The following is a 17,129-nucleotide window of genomic DNA, read 5'->3' as shown; positions in this document are numbered from 1 at the left end:
TATATATATATATATATATATATATATATATATATATATATGTATTAAATAGGCCTAATTGTTTATCTGTTGTCTTGTAATATAATATAATATAATATAATATAATATAATATAATATAATATAATATAATGTGCATTTTTTTTCTTTAGTGAATACTGGATTATAGGATTTCTAAGTCAAAAGTGTGGTGTTTTATAAACTTAAAATGTAGTAAATAAAAATAAAAATGTATTTAGAAATGAAACATAAATATACATAAATAAATATATAAATATACATATTAATATTATATCTCTATGTATGCATAGCGTCTAATTCACGCCAATCACGATGAAGCATGAGCCGTACCACAATGTAACTCGTTTTGGGGGGGATCGGGTTGTCTTGACTGTCGCGTTTAGACGATTTTATACCGTAAAAACAAACAAAACTTACATTTTATAAACCAAATATATATACAATCGCCTCAGGTATGCAATGTAATAAATTAGCAGGGGATTTGATATCCGCATTTCTTTTCTTCTAACACATGGCCACCCCTTGGACTTGTGGTAAAGATGGTTTGCTCCGTTGCTGTGCTCGGCTCCTTCTCAGTCTGAGGAGTCGCGCTTAGTCGGATGCAGAGCTCCGTGATGAGCCGTTTGATGTCCGTGTTTGACGACGGGATACGATTTCTTTTTTGTTTAAATAAAAGTTTTGGGCGAAAATTTGTTTAATTGGTGTAAAAGAAAGGAGTTCTGCGTGCAAACGCATGGAAACGGGCGTCTCCGGAGCCTCAGGACGAGTCAGAGTAAGTCTTTCAGCCCGGTGTGTATATCTATATATATATATGTTTGTGCTAGCTAGCACTGTTTACACATTAGCCAGCTTGACTAGCAACTCTAATTAGTTAGCATGAAGAGGGTTTTTTTTAATTCAGTACAAATTCTGATAAATTGACGACGTGACAGTCACGTTAAATAGATCATAATTATTTATTACAACTCCCCAAGTCACCTTTTATTTGATGGAGAATTAAATCTTTATTCATGTCTTTATATATGTATATGATATATGATGAGATCCACAGAAGCTGCCTATTTATGTTAATTGGCTAAAAAACAAAAAAAAAATTTTTTATTAATATTTGTCAAAACTCTTCATTTGCCATTAAATCCCATGACCTTATTCCAACAAAAAAATCCCCCTTCAGCAAGAACCATCAATATTTCTATCCTGTAATGTTTCCCATCAGCATCTTGCAGCAGTTCACATTATTATATTATAAATATTCCTTTATTAATATTCTCATATCGTTTCATTATTCTTCGACAGGGACAGTGGAGTCGTAAGATGTCTGATCTTGTCCTAGATGATGGGTTTTTACGCCCCTCTGGAGTCTATGCCATGGTTTTAGGAGGACTTCGGGGTCAAAACAGGACTTTTAGATGTTAGAAGGTCGGAAAACGGAGACGTGAAGGATCACTGTGAGCTTCGTTTACACCTGAGATGATCTTTAGTATGGAGTAAAAGTACTAAATAATAATAATATTAATAATAATAATAAAGGTTATCCAGGAGACGGGGTTAAAAACAACTTAGGACCAGGTCGGATTTATGATGGATGGGTGAGGGGATAGATGAAGGGATGGGTGAGGGGATGGATGAAGGGATGGATGAAGGGATAAATGAAGGGATGGGTGTTGATGCTCCCTGAAGACATAAGAAAAGATATTTATCATTCTGGGGTTTAAAAAAAAAAAAATTCCTAGGTTTAAATAGATGAAAATCATCTCCAGATGTTTGTGGACAAGAGCTCTAAAGGAGCCTGAGAGAAAGTGGCTCAGTGGTTAAAGCTTTGGGTTACTGATCAGGGTTTTAAGCTCCAGAACCGCCAAGCTGCCATTGTCGGGCCCCTGAGCAAGGCCCTTAACCCTCTCTGCTCCATTGCTGTGTCATTGTTGATCCTCAGCTTTATAATAAGCTTAGATATGTGAAGAAGGAATTTACTGTGCTATAATTTCTTTCTTTCCTTCTGTTTGTTTAGCTCGAGGATCGATCGTGAGGAACGCTGAGGAATTCACACTAAAGACAAAACAAACTCTTTAAATCTGCGAATCTCAGGATCTTTTCTCCTGTCAGTTTTTTCCCGTCGTCTCCACAGCGATTTACAAATGGCGTGTTGTCTGAAGGACGAGCTCCTGTGTTCCATCTGCCTGAGCATCTACCAAGACCCGGTGAGCTTCGGGTGCGAGCACTACTTCTGCCGTAAGTGCATCATGGAACACTGGAGCAGGCAGGAGCACCACGGCACGCGCGACTGCCCCGAGTGCAGGAGGACCTTCACCGACCCTCTGCTCTCGCCCAGCCTCAAGCTCTCTAACATCGTGGAGAGATACTCGGCCTTCCCGCTCGACGCCATCCTCAACGCTCAGAGGAACACGTACCCCTGCAAGGACCACGAGAAGGTCAAGCTGTTCTGCCTCAGCGATAAGAGCCTGGTGTGCTTCTTCTGCGACGAGCCCGCCTTGCACGAGCAGCACCAGGTCACCACCATCGACGAGGCGTACGAGGAGATACAGGTCAGGATTCCTGTCTTTTTTTTTATTTAGTTCTAAATTATTGATCAGACATGAATCAGACGCCCCTCAGGATTTATACCTCATGATGCAGTAATAAGGTTCAGTCGCCTGCAGTTCCTCAAAACCATTCAGAAATATTCATTATTAATATATGAATATATATATATATATATATAATTATTAATATTTATAAAATATATTTGTTTATATTGTTAAGACTTATTGTCTTCTTAATTCTAAATAAACGCCTCGTACACACTGTACACGCGATACACGCCTCGGACACGCGATACACGCCTCGGACACGCGATACACGCCTCGGACACGCGATACACGCCTCGGACACGCAGCACACGCCTCGGACACGCGATACACGCCTCGGACACGCAGCGCACGCCTCGGCCTGGAATGGAATAATAACTTTGTTTTCTCACACGTCTCTTTGATCCAACGCTAATCCAAAATCTCACAGCTAATCTGCGTTTCTCACACTTCTCCCTGTTTCTCCACACGTGCACTACATAGTCACCTTTTATCTCATCCGAGCTTCAGCGAATCGAGACTCTGAGCTCGTTGTAACTGGCGCTCTCGCTCGTCACGCTGTTCCACAGAAGTCACGTTTAATCAAGAACTGGTTTTGTTTCTGTGTTATTTGTATCCTTTATAAGTTCTGGAGAAACCCGAGACGTTTCAGTAGACGGTTCAGACGCCTCGGGCACGTTCGCATTTAAACAATAAAACGTTTTTCTTCGAGGATTAAGAGATGATCAGTGCAGCTTGTTACATTCCCCTGAACCTGGACGTTCTCCCCGAGGAGCTCGGTGGAGGAAGCGGCGACGCCGCATTACCAGGCGCGATGCTTCAAACCCACAAACGGAGAGTTGGCAGCGAATTCCTGAACAGCTGCTCTTCTGCCTCCTAATGAGAGCGTTTATCCTCAGCACAGCCTCTACTGCCAGAAGTGTGGAGTTCTGAGCACGGCTTCGTTACACACCAGAGGCCGGAAGGGTCACAGCAGGCGACTTACGCAAAGCTTAACTGCAGCGAAGTCGCATTTCCCCCCAACCCCCCCCCCCCCCCCCACCACCCCTTTACACATTGTTCCCCTCTCTCTTTTTCTCATGATATTCAATTAGCAATTATTATTTCTTCTTGGTTGCTGAATCTTCTTCCACGGTTAGAAGCGACACATTTCCTCCGGACTGTCGTTTTGCGTACGCAGCGTTTTTGAAGGTCACACGATGGACAGACGTGTGAAAGGTGAACGTGTAGCTGCTCACGAGTGATTTTGGTGATGTGGGGTAGTAAAGCGTAGGGTAGCGTGAGCTCGACATCAGCAGTCTGTCCTCATAATCTCTTTTCAATTCCACTCTTTTTTCCGTACGCTCAATTCTGCTCTCCGTTCTCTCATCCCTTCTTCCCCTCAGGCACCTCGGGTTCTCCTCTAATGCACTTAAACATCTAGAATTACATTGACTTTTACTTTAACCCTACACACTCTCTCTCACACACACACACACACACACACACACACACAAACACACACACACTCTCACTCGCTCTCTCTCACTCACTCACTCTCTCACACTCACTCTCTCACACACACTCTCTCACTCGCTCTCTCTCTCGCTCACTCTCTCGCACACTCTCTCGCACACACTCTCACACACGCTCTCACTCTCACACACACACACACACACACACACACACACTCTCACTCGCTCTCTCTCACACACTCTCTCGCACACTCTCTCGCACACTCTCACACACGCTCTCACTCTCACACACACACACACACACACACACACACACACACACACACACACACACACACACACTCTCACTCGCTCTCTCTCACACACTCTCTCTCTCTCACACACACACACACTCTCACTCGCTCTCTCTCTCACACACACTCTCTCTCGCTCTCACTCACTCTCTCACACACACTCTCACACACTCTCTCTCTCTCTCTCTCTCTCTCTCTCTCTCTCTCTCTCTCTCTCTCTCTCACACACACTCTCACACACACACATTCTCTCACACTCTCTCTCTCTCTCTCTCTCTCTCTCTCTCTCTCTCTCTCTCTCACACACACACACTCACCCTCTCTCACACACTCTCTCACACACTCTCTCTCTCTCTCTCTCTCTCTCTCTCTCTCTCTCTCTCTCTCTCACACACACACATTCTCTCACACTCTCTCTCTCATTCTCTCATTCTCTCTCTCTCTCTCTCTCTCTCTCTCTCTCTCTCTCTCTCTCTCTCTCTCTCTCTCTCTGTCTCTCTCACGCACACACTCACATTTATTTGTACAGAGTTCCGTCCTGTAAACGGAGATCGATGGTAAATAAAGAAGTGATTATTTCGGTCTAATAGTTTGCTTACTTTAAATAAATTTCAAATGACTAAAAAGGATAAACGCTTTGTACAGTGTTTTCTTTGTTTTAGTTTAAAATGATCTTATACTTTAGAAACTCTGTCGTGTTCTTTGGCCCGAATCTCCTCGCTGTTTTCACTCTGTTCCTTAATTTTTCATTCTGTAGCATCTTTTGTCTGATATGGAAACCGTTTCCACCACATTTAAAAAATAAATAAATAAATTGGCTACTTTTTAGTTATTTTCTCACAATTGCAACTTTATTTCTCGAAAACATCCAACATTTCTGGTGCGTCCACTGGAAACCATGTTGTCGGCTTGAACTGTGAAGTTGTTGTTGTATAAACACATCTCCTCTGCTTCATCTTTTTTCCTCTAACTCCTCCATGGCTTATTGTTAAACAGAGTGCGTCAGTAATAATGGTCCGTGGGGAAACACAACGCTAAAGCAATCGTTTCAGCCCTACACCAGTCTGAATTTCAAAACGAGATCCGAGATGGTGGCTCCATCCTCAGCATTCTCCTACCGATATACCCCATGTCCCTCCTCTGAATTGGGGTATATCCTACCGATATACCCCATGTCCCTCTCCTATATATATATATATATATATATATATATCGAAACGCGCTTCATTATTTTTTCTAAAACATTAAAGCGCCGCTGCAGTAACAGGATTACACCACTGATAATGTTGCTTCCTGTTCTTTTCGAGGACGCTGTTTGGTTTGTAGCACCGCCTCAGCTCACTGTCGTCCTCCTCATGTTGCCTTCTTGTCTCGGTGTATAAAGAAGAGCCGTGAGCTTCCTGACTGTCTCTCTCTGTCTCGAGCTCGCTCTCGCTGCAGGCGTTCAGCGGGGAATCGAGCGCCACATCGGAACAAAACAGCCGCAGGGAAAGGCAGAGCGTCGTGTTCTGTTACGCACCTCGCAGGCTTCGCACGCTCGGCCAGACCTTTAATACGATGCGACAGAGCTCGCCGAGGACGTGTTCGCACGCGACCCACCGTTTAATCAGGCGCAGAGAGCGAAGAGTCTCCTTACAGCCGGGAACAAACCGGCCGGGCGTGAGGAAGCAGGAGAATTAGTACAGATTGCACGCTGTGTTATTTCCTTCGTACAGGAACTTTTTATAGCTCGAACCAAAATTTAATATTTCAGGTGGCTGTGGCATCCGTCCTTCCACTCGTTCATCAGGACAATCGCCATCCGTTAAACCGGATGAACACCGTAACTTTGAGCACCCTAATGTGGGAAGTAAGTTGTTCCGAGTTGTTGTGGAAGGCATCGTTTATCTCCGCCCTTTTCGCCGTTTATGGCTTGATTCAGCTTGTTTGTCCTTTTGGTTCACTTTCTGTATTTGGGTTGATTCAGGATCCAGACACTTTTCTCACTCAGATCGGAGCGTTAGCATGACGTGAGCAGCGTATGAGCTGTGTATAAACTCTATATAAACCCTGCATGAGTTGTGTAAAAACTGTGTGAGCCAGGTAAGCGCTCTGTACAAGTAGTGTTTAAACTCTGTATGAGCTGTGTATAAAATCTGTGAGCCTTGTATGAGCTAGGTACAATCTCTGTATGAGCTTTGTACAAGTAACGTATAAACCTACGAGCCCAGTACAAGCCGTGCACGAACCGTGTATAAACTCTCTACAAGCCCTGTATAAGGAGTGTACGAGCAGTGTATAAACCCTATGTGAGCCCAGTACAAGTACTGTGTGAGCCCGGTATGTGTCCTGTATGAGCAGTTTATAAGCCTTGTATGAGCTGTATATAGACTCTGTATGAGCAGTGTATAAGCCTTGTATGAGCTGTATATAGACTCTGTATGAGCCCTGTATGAGCAGTGTATAAGCCCAGTATTTCTTCATCCCTGTGTGCTATGTACATTCCATACCCAGGTAGAAAATATTTTTCAATAGTTTGTTAAACATCGCTCAATCACTCGTTTTTTTTTTTTCGAATGCAACTCTGTTTTGGCCGACCGTGAGTCATCAGTCCAACCGAACACTGTCCTTAAACACGGTGCTGAGAAGATAACGTACAGCTCAGGTGCAGAGGTGCAAAGCAATCTTCTGAGCTTTGAGGTCATGTTCCTTTTTCTCTCTTTCTCTCTCTCTCTCTGTGTCTCTCTTTGTGTCTCTGTCGCTATGCGTTTTCCAGCTCACTAGAGCTCTTCTTGCTCGGAGGTGAGCTCACCCCTCCTGCTCTCTCCACCATTAGAATGCAGCAAAGCCTCTCGCCTCGCCGCCTCTGCAGTCGCCTCAGAAACCACACCTCTGTTCCTCTTCATTCAGGAAAATGAATTTTTTTTTCAAGCTCTAACACTCGAACCTCAAGGATTCATCTAGAAATCATGTTTAATGTGTTTCCAAACGTTTATCTGCAGGCGAGTCCCGTAGAACAGTGTTCACCATGTAGCAGAAACACAGCAGTTCGGCCGGTCGTCCATCGCTCCCAGTTTCAAGCAGCGATATATTTGCATGTGCCCCCACTCACGTTTACAATTTATTTAACACAAGGGTGTTAATAAAGTCAGGTAGGTGAGGTGAGAAGGCCTGGGGTGCAGTCAGCATTCACATTCATCCTGAAGGGGTTCAATATGGTTTATAGCTATATAGCAGGAGATCTTCCACTCCAACTTTCACATGAAAAGCAGATCTTAATGAAGCTGGCTTTGTGCACAGGGGCATTGTCATGATGGAACAGATTTGGGTCTCCTAGTTCAAGTAAAGTGAAAATTTCAAGCTTCTACACCAAGACCTCCAGTTTGAGGGGAAAAACAGCCTAAAGATCCATGAAGTTACTGAGCAACACAAGAAATTTGAGGATGGATTTGGACTGTAATTGATATCAACAGTCTGCTACAGTGTCTCAGGTCACATTTAATCACCCATCACTTCACACCTCAACAATGACGGAACTGTAATGAACGGACATTCGTTGTTGAGGATGAGGTTCCTTTTTGAGTCTGTTTCCTCTCAAGTTTTCTTCCTCATTTATTTGCTCACTCATTAGGTACAAACTTACAATTAAAGAAACAAACTTCTACATTATTTTATTATTTAGATGTAATTTTAAATGTTTTATTTATATAAAGTCGGGCTTTTGAACTAAAATGTCCCTAAGTGATTAATAAAGTTCGAGGCACCGATAGAACTGTCGGCTATCAGCAAAAATCCATACCGATAGTTTTTCCGGCTTCCCGTCCGCTGTCAGTGCGAGAGCGGCCTCTAGAGGCGAATCACTGACGTAAGACTACGCGCTGCACGGAGAGCGGTATATTATATTTATTAATTATATAATTCTCTTTATTAATGAATATATTGGTTTTTATATCATTTTGCACATTTTCATGTTCCAGTGATTTTTTTTTTTTTTTGTTATAAATACATTTTAATATCATAATAAAATCGCCACAATAATACTGGTAGTCACTTCGGACCGTGTCCTTTTCTGTTACAGACCGACCCCCATTAGGGAATGGAATAATTTTGTGGCCCCTCACAGGAAAAAGTTTGGGGATCCCTGCGCTATACAAATAAAAATAAATTGGATTGAAAAAATTGGCTACTTTTTGAAAAAAACAATACTTTTGGTGATATTGTGTAACTTTTCGTAATTGTGCACTGCGGAACTCCGAGGGCCTTTTTCAGTCTAAATATCGGTTGCTGTTCAGTTACAGCGGAGAGAAAGAGAGAGAGAGCGAGAAAGAGAGAGATTGACTGCCGTTTCACACCCTTCGAATGCACTTAAAAATTGATGCTCCGGTTGATTATCCTCCCGCCCTTTTCCCATGGCCTCTCGTCTAATCTCCGAGCTTATCAGTCAGGAAACCGCTGAGACGTTCACCTCGTCCTTCCTTGTTGACTGTGCGAGTGAATCATGGCGTCTGGTTCTCCAGCCTGGCAGCGCGCCTCATATCGGTGCATCATGGGCGTGGGACGGCGTTCAGATGTGTTCAGACACGTGCGGCGCGGAGACGAACGATCCGCCGCGCTCGGTGTGTTACTGTGCGCCTGGTTACCGGCGCAGATTCGGCCCAAGAGGCAAGAACTTCGCCTCTATTGGAATTGACATCTGGGTGATGCCTGAGGAGGTCCTGCGTATCCGTGTTTTGCAGGAGCAGCAGGCCATGAGCACCTCATTTTGCAAAACCTCGCTCTTCAGGATCTTCTGCCAGCACTGCATTCTTTTCATAGCTGTCCTATTGGAGGCTGTTTATATTAAACCTCACAAACCCTGTACCAAAGCCCTCGGTCACGTTCTCGCGGCAGCATGAAACTCATCAGGTCTATTTTTCTCCACGTTTAAAAACTTGACATGAATAATACTACTGCGTTTTACCATGACATTTTTTTTTTATTTATTTTTTTTTTTTTAATTGGGACGGTAATGAAATGTTCTGTGTAATATATCAACAGTGTAATAATGATGATAATCTTATTTAGTTCAATACCTTGTGTCTAAAAACTCAGGAAACAAACGTAAAATTACGTACACTTATTTTTTCAATACAGGTGAAACAAATTTGCTCTCAAACTCTCGTAATGACATAGGACCTTCTCAGGCCCCCCAGCAACGGACGCCACCCGGAAAAACTATCGGTATGTTTTTTTTGCTGATAGTTCTATTGGTGCCGATGAATCGAGCGACCTCTAATCTATACTCTGTAATACTGCTACAGGAAGGTCAGGACAGCTCTGTGCTGATGAGTTTTTCTTGTAGTGTGAGCACCTGTAGTTTTTAAAGTGAAAAGCCATTTTCTAGTCCATAGATTACCAGGCAACCGAATCACCACTACGAAACGGTTTCATAACCACCGTTCACGAATTTTTACGCCTGTTCAACAAGTGAGATCTTTGCAGCGATCTGCCGATCGTGACCAATTTCCTGCTGCCGTCCCGTCCTCCGTTCCTGTGGCTCCTCCTCTAATCTCTTGACTGACATCTATCAGATAGGAAGGTGGTGAGCTGCTAATGTTTCCCTCCTCTTGCCGAGTGTGGCGGCAGCAGCAGTCAGAGGGAGGTCAGACCTGACAGGAGGACGGACATGCTGTTTTAGTGTGAAGGCTAAAGCCATAATCATCTCCTCTCCCATCTCTGTGCTTTGTCCTATACATTAATTCCTTCTTTCCTCCTGCACCTCAGGACTTTTTTAAATATTTCACCGCTCGTCTCATACCCCACAAAACCTCCATGCAAGGTGCAGAGTCACGAACGTGTCCTCAAGCCGAGTGAAGACGTGCTTGGAGTGGGTGATGAAGAAACAGCAGGCGGCGATCCCTGAAAGCAATTTAGTCTTCTAAAAGGAAAAGAAATATCTGTGAGATTTTTCAGAGCGACTCAAGAATCCGTATGCTCTTCACTGCGCTTTTTTTTTTTCTTCCTTCTTCTCATTTCGCGTCGAAAAATGACAAAGGACCCGAAACGCCTCGTCCTCCTTCACGCCCGGAACACACTCGAGCGCCACGATGAATTATTAAGTGTCACAGCTGCTGTAACCTGTAACTAAAGGTCACGAATCATTATTTTAAAGACGGCACTCAGATCACGTATCGAACTGCTGCAGGTCTTTCGCTCGGAGTGTCGTGTTTCTGCTCGCAAACACCTGTTCTCTTCGCTTGACATCTAAAAAATAATTGGAGCTAGTGTTGTTAAATAAGCAGTGTTGAGTTGAAGTCCAGGGTAAGATATGAGTGTACATCATGCCCTAACAGGGTCACGCTGCTTAGGCATTTAATATTCGTTAGGATGTACCTTTTCCATCTCGCTGACCCTTGCATGGTCAAAGCACAATCTGCTGACATCAGGGAGGCTTTTACCTGCACCTGAGAACATCAAACCACACACACACACACACACACACACACACACACACACACACACACACCACAGCCAGACATTACTGAGGACATTATTATTCTTATTTTATTAAATCAATGGAATTTTATTGATATTTGAATATTAATCTTATTGGACCTTTGACAGGTTGTGGGCTTGCGTTATACATAACGTATTTTCCGGACTATAAGCCGCTACTTTTTCCCCACACTTTGAACCCCACGGCTAATTTATGGATTTTTCCGGGGTTTTTCCCGGTTTCACAAACTTCAAGCCAAAAAACTGAAACCCATAACATTAGACCAATGAAATTGCTGAACGGGTTCAGGTGAACCAATGAAATTCTTTATATTAAATCAGATGCGCTCCCACTGAATCGGGCCGCACCACATCATAAATATGGATGAGTTTCCTCTGACGTTTGATCTGCCGCTCACTCGGACTGTCTACAGGAAATGTGAATCATTCGTCACGCTGAAAACAACCGGGCATGAAAACACACTTCACCTGTATTCTGAGCTGCACGGCATCGGGAGAAAAGCTTCACCGATGGTGATTTTTAAACGCACGACGATGCCAAAAGATAAACTCTCGAGAGAAATAGTTGTGAAAGGAAGGAGGAAGACAGTGAACAATGACTTTCTTGGTAGGCTACAGTTTAGATACAAGCCGTGTAAGAGACACTGTCTTTCATTAAAGCCTGTGTAAAGTTCCTTAGATTCAGTGTAGACATGCGGCTTATAGACAGGTGCGGCGTATTTATGTTCAAAATAAACATCTTTGTCAAATTCTTTGCTTATATAAGGGTGCGTTTAATAGTCCGGAAATTACGGTACATGCATGGGATATAGAGGTCGACTGATAGGTTGCATTGTGCTCACCGGTAACTGATTTAATAAACGAATAGTTTTTAAAATGGATAAAAAAATAAAAAAAAACATAACACACAAAATAGTACTGAACTTAATTACAAAAATTAAAAGTACTGAATCATGAAAATGTGCTAAATAAAATATGAATAAATAGAATTAGATAATTAATATATTATAAATATCACTCTCCGTGCAGCGGCCAGTTTCACGTGTAAAAACAAACACGATGATTCACCTCAAGAGGCTGCTCTCGTAATCACAGCAAACCAGTAGGCAGAGGAACTAACGGTATGGATTTTTGCTGAAAGTTCCTGAGGAAAAGGACACAATGTGTGGGGCATTTTAACCGACTTTGGAGCTCTAATTGTGGCTAAAATCACATCTCGGGCGTTGCAATGTGTCTCCACTATTTAATTAGTTTTTTTTGAGAGCCGAATCTCAGTGTTCTGGTCTCATCTTCAATAAATACGTGTGTGTCGGACCTTAGAGAAAGGTCTTGAGATGTGTGTATACAGTATTTGCACATGTACGCTTATTGATGTGTACATTACACATTTGTGGTTCTTCTCCAAACTGTTACCACAAAGTTGGAGGCACACAATTGTGTAGGACGTCTTTGGATTTAGTAGGGTTACTCTCCCTTCACTTGAACTAGGAGAATCAAACCTGTTCCAGCATGACTATGCCCCTGTGTACAAAGCCAGCTTCATGAAGATGCACTCTCTGACTTGGTCAGAGTGAAAGATCTCCTTCTTTAGAGCTCCAACCGGATTGAACACCTTTGGGATGAATGTGAAGGCTGACTGCACCCCAGGCCTCCTCACCTTCTCACCTACATCAGTAGCTGATTTTACTCACACCCTTGTGGCTGAATTAACTCTCACACAAATCTCTACCAAATCTAGTGGAACATCTTCCCAGAAGGGTGGAGGTTATTATAAGTGGGGACGTTCAAAAAGAAGCAAATCTTATGCTCCGGTGTCTACAAATGCTTTTTGTACCGCATATTTAAACACATATTGGTAACTCCATGAGACTGCTGTACTTATTCTTAGCAGCATTTTATTTAGGATAATATATTTTTTTATTAATTTTTTTTGTCTTCAACACTAATCAATCTAAGGATTTTTCCCGGGGGATCGGAAGTCGATGACTGGACGAATGCCGTGTTTTCACACCACGACCTTCACGTCTCGATTCCGTGACTTACGGCGTCTTCAGGGCGGCTCGCGGTGCTGATGATGGCTTTCTAGCCTGATTTACGCAGAGGCAGGACAGAGGAGCATGCAGGAGCATGCAGGTTTCACACCGGCTGACAGAATTACACCGCTGGCTCTGTCGAGGTCACGCTGCAGCGTCCTTGCAGGACTTGGCCTTGTGGGAGGGTTGTTAACGAGGGCCACAGTTAATCGAGTGATTAACTTTTTTCTCCTCAGAAGCACTATTATGCTGTCACCAAGGGGTTTTGTGTGAGTCCTGAGAAAGCCTGATTCTTCATTTTTTTTTTCTTTATTCATTAGCTCATGTTCAGCATGCCACGCCGTTTAATGAAGAGGCACCGAAACAACGAAATCGCAGACTTATATCTGAGTCCAGAGCTAAAAAAAAAAGCATGCTGTCAGAGGGTCGATTCTCGGGCAGTTTGTTTACAGCTTGTCTCGTCACGCAGCATCATCAGTGCAGACGCTTGTCCTCAGTTCCTTGTGCAGGGAGCAGGAAAGAAAGCAAACCAATTGGACAAGCCATCATATCAGAATTAGAATAAACGATCACGTCGTCTAACGATCCACCAAGCATCCGAGCGAGCGCGTCGGGTCGAAATGAAACCGATCCGCTTGCACTCGTCTGCCATTAACATGTATAAGCAGGTGCCGTGTGAATGACGTGAAATTGCTTTTCCATGCCTCTCGTCCTTGAAGTCTCGAAAGCTATATAAATGCAAAACCTGCGGTAGACCGAGGCTCTGAGGCGCCGGGGCTCGTCGCAGCCTTTGCACTTTTGAGTGTGAAATAAATCAGAATGAGCTTTTGGAGGAAAAAAAAGAAATAAATCATGACATTATCCACGTGAAAGGCGCGAGACGAGCGAATGCGTAACCCTGATTAACACGGGTCTATCGCAATCCAATGCTCTCATAAATGAATAGCGTCACAATCCTTTTCATCAAACTTAGTGCTCTAGGTTAAAATTGCATAATGTAATTTATTTCATTATGTATTTCACTAAATAAGTAACAGTGATGCGTCTTTCTATTTTGCTTCTCACAATCAGAGGAAAGTGCTGTCTGTCCTCTTCTACATGCCTCAGTGATTAACAGGAGAGAGACACACTCAGAGAGCACAACCTCTTTAGCTCTCTCAACTCCAGATCACAGATGGGTGTGGGATCGGCAGGACTTGTGTTTGCTGAAACTTAATTCAGTGTTCAAATGAAACAGGTTTCTGCCGATCAACCCGTATGGTATCATGTTCATTCATTTGGCGGCAGTTGAATTCAGATGATTAAGGAGCTTACAGCAATACTGTGAACTGACAGGGCAGGACCAAAAGATGTCGAGACCAGGGTAGAAACAGGCCATGTGACATGACCATTGCAGGACCACAACCTTACAAGGACATGACCATGCCAGGACCAGGACATGAATATGGCTAGACCTATGATATGACAATGACAGTACCAGGACATGATGTGACCATGCTAGGACCAGGATAGGACCATGGCATTACCAGGACATGACCATGACGGGACGCGGGTGGTCTACTCGTCCTAAATATGCCCGATCTTCAGAGGAACACATTCTCCGAAAAATCTCATGTTTATTTCTCTTAATCGTCTCAGGTTTGCTTCCGCCCACGTCATCAGTCACGTTTGTTTCCGCAATCGATTGCGTGCGCCTCATACGCCTTAACAAAACACGTTCCTCAAAAAATCATAAAAAGGTGCTCACTGCAGTCACCGTGGTGGTGAGATGTTCAGGGAACCGTTCAATGTGTGTTCACGTCCAGGATGTGCAGCTCTGCCTTAAATTAGCGTGTTTAGTGAAGAAACTATTTACTCCTAGTTATTCTAAATAATCTGAGAAATTTCAGGATTATTTATTATCCATTCATTATCTAATCAGAGATAAAGGGCCGATAGGGGTGTGGTAGGTGTTTCATGAAAATGGTGTGTTGCCATGGAGATAGCATAATGTCCTCGCGTCTCAAATAGTCCACAACGGTCTCCTGCGCGTACAAGACCCATGCTCTCCTGCTCATCTTCTGTCTTTTCTTCATTACTAGAAGATTAAAGGAAGTTATCAGTTACCCTTGACATGGAGGTCGTCCTTTTTTAATGGACTTTATTTCTGATGTTTTCCTGAGTGATGATTTCTCTCTCTTTTTCACAGAGGGAGATGAAAGAACAGCTGACTGCTTTGCAGGACAGTGAGAGAGGACACACGGAGGCTTTACAGCTGCTGCAGAGGCAGCTCACCGAGACAAAGGTTAGTCCAGCATGAGGTCATGTTTCTCTTTCAGAACGTGGAATTTTGCTTTCCCTTGAACTCGAAGACCGAATCAAGTTCCATGAAGATCTGCTTTACATGGGTTAGATTTAGAGGTGGAACCGATACAGGTTTTTCTCTGGCTGATGTGATGCTGAAATCGTTGAAATCATGGCAGCCGATTTGTTTGGCCATTTTTTTTTATTTCCCCTTCATATCATAAAATCCAATAGTTAATAAATTAGACGTACAGAGAATTTATTAAAATAATTAATTATTAACCAACACAAAAGCCTCTCCAATCACTGCACTCGTTATCAGGTTTTGGTCCCCATGACAACGATAATCTGAAATTTAACCACAAGTAGTATTGTGGACTTAGTATTTTAAGGTTAGTAGCAAAGTTAAAGATTCGGTACTGTGGGAAGAAAAGCAAACCATAAAATTGCTTGTTTTTGTTTTTATTATTAACATTTGTGAACATCAACAGTTTACATGTTAAAACAATTGTAAATAAAATGCCCACTTGGTTTAATAATATATAAAATGATATTTAATATTTTATAAAAAAATATCTTCCGCAGATTATAAGATTCAAACATTTCTGTATGAATACGTACACAGTTACACTTTTTATATGTAATATTATCAGAGTTGGCATTGCTATTACTGTTATTCCTGGAGTTTAGTAGCAATGTTGATGTAGTGCCGTGGCTTCTGGATCGTAGAGTACTTGTAGTAAAATGAAAATCGAGTCATCGGTTATAAGGATCAGTATCGATTTTATTTAGAACCCTCGCTTGATGAAATCAGTACTGAGAGTCAGTACTAATGGGAACATAATAGATCCAGTAGTGAAGTCAGTATTAAAACCCTGTCTCCTGTTCACCTTTAATGGTCTCCAGCGAGAACGTGTGGAAAAACGAAATGAATTCTTCCTAGCAGCAGCTGATAAATATCCTTTCTGCTGCCTGTCTCATTTCAGATTCATGACATGTCTCTCTCTCTTTCTCTCTCTCTCTCTCTCTCTCTCTCTCTCTCTCTCTCTCTCTCTCTTTCTCTCTCTCTCTCTCTCCTCGACAAGTGAATTTCCATACAACAGTTTGCTTTATTGAGCAGCTCCTTCATTGTGGCACTTTTTGCTAATAAGCGGAGAGACGCTACCAAATTCACAGTGGTCTTCTCTCCGTCCATTTTTTTATTTTTTCCCTCCTTTTCTCTCTCTTTCTCTCTCTCTCTGTCCCACACTCCTCCTTCAGTCTTTCACTCAGTCACACTACTGAAGGCGATCGGTTTTTTGACAGTCTCTCTGCAGTCCACCTCGTTTATCATCAGGGAGGGTCGCATCACGCACCGATTTACGCACCGCTGCGCTCCCAGCTCCTGCCCCTCGAGATGAAGACCACAGCACTCCGTCTCGAGCTTCACCTGATTGAGATTGTCTGAGCGTGCATCAGAAGCCTCACTCCAGTTCCTCGGCTCGCTCTTCACTTTGGGTTCGTCAATAAGGAGTTAAGACGGATAGATGAAAATTGCTCTTTCACATGGAACTCTATCAGCCAGGCATCTGTTCACACACATCTGAGATTCTACCAGAGGCATGCTTGTGTTCTGTTCTTTATTTTGTAGCCTTTAAAAGACTCCCAGCATTCCTGCCACGTCTGGAACGTGTCCTGGAAATCTTCTTTTTCAAGGCCTGACAAGCACCTTATGGTGTCAATATATTTCAGTGTCATGAGAAACATCATGAGCACCGGAGTGTGTGATTGAGTGATGTCTTTTCCATTGTCAGTTGAAGTTGTGGAACTGGGAGCTCTTGAGCAACTTATAAATTATCTCAAGGTCTGAGATCATGATATATTCAACACCAGCTGCTCCATGCCAGAGCTTTTCAATGTACAATGATTGAGAGACATCATTTGTAGAATGTTCCTAATTGTTTATCCTCTTAATTGTGCCAAATCTTGATGATGTGAGATCCAACTGA

At 42.9% G+C, this 17,129-nt stretch overlaps 1 protein-coding gene across 4 annotated transcripts in view; it reads left to right on the top strand.

Annotated features, from left to right (window-relative positions):
- Positions 1–590: 590 nt before the first annotated feature.
- trim62.1 (tripartite motif containing 62, tandem duplicate 1) overlaps positions 591–17,129 on the top strand; it is a 25,417-nt gene continuing 8,878 nt past the window's right edge. For 2 of the 4 annotated variants that reach the window (XM_083535344.1, XM_083535342.1), the window contains exons 1-3: positions 1,321–1,499; positions 2,028–2,562; positions 15,047–15,142. In XM_083535344.1, coding sequence (XP_083391470.1) covers positions 2,155–2,562; positions 15,047–15,142 — 504 coding nt within the window. In that variant the 5' untranslated portion in view covers positions 1,321–1,499; positions 2,028–2,154. Of the gene's footprint in view, positions 792–1,320; positions 1,500–2,027; positions 2,563–15,046; positions 15,143–17,129 lie in introns of those variants that run through there. The other 2 variants (XM_083535341.1, XM_083535343.1) reach the window with 2 other exon arrangements.

Source organism: Silurus aristotelis (assembly GCF_946808225.1).
Source record: "Silurus aristotelis genome assembly, chromosome: 29".
Lineage (NCBI taxonomy): Eukaryota > Metazoa > Chordata > Actinopteri > Siluriformes > Siluridae > Silurus > Silurus aristotelis.
The sequence above is the reverse complement of the archived record's forward strand: the minus strand, read 5'-3'. Positions and strand labels throughout refer to the sequence as shown.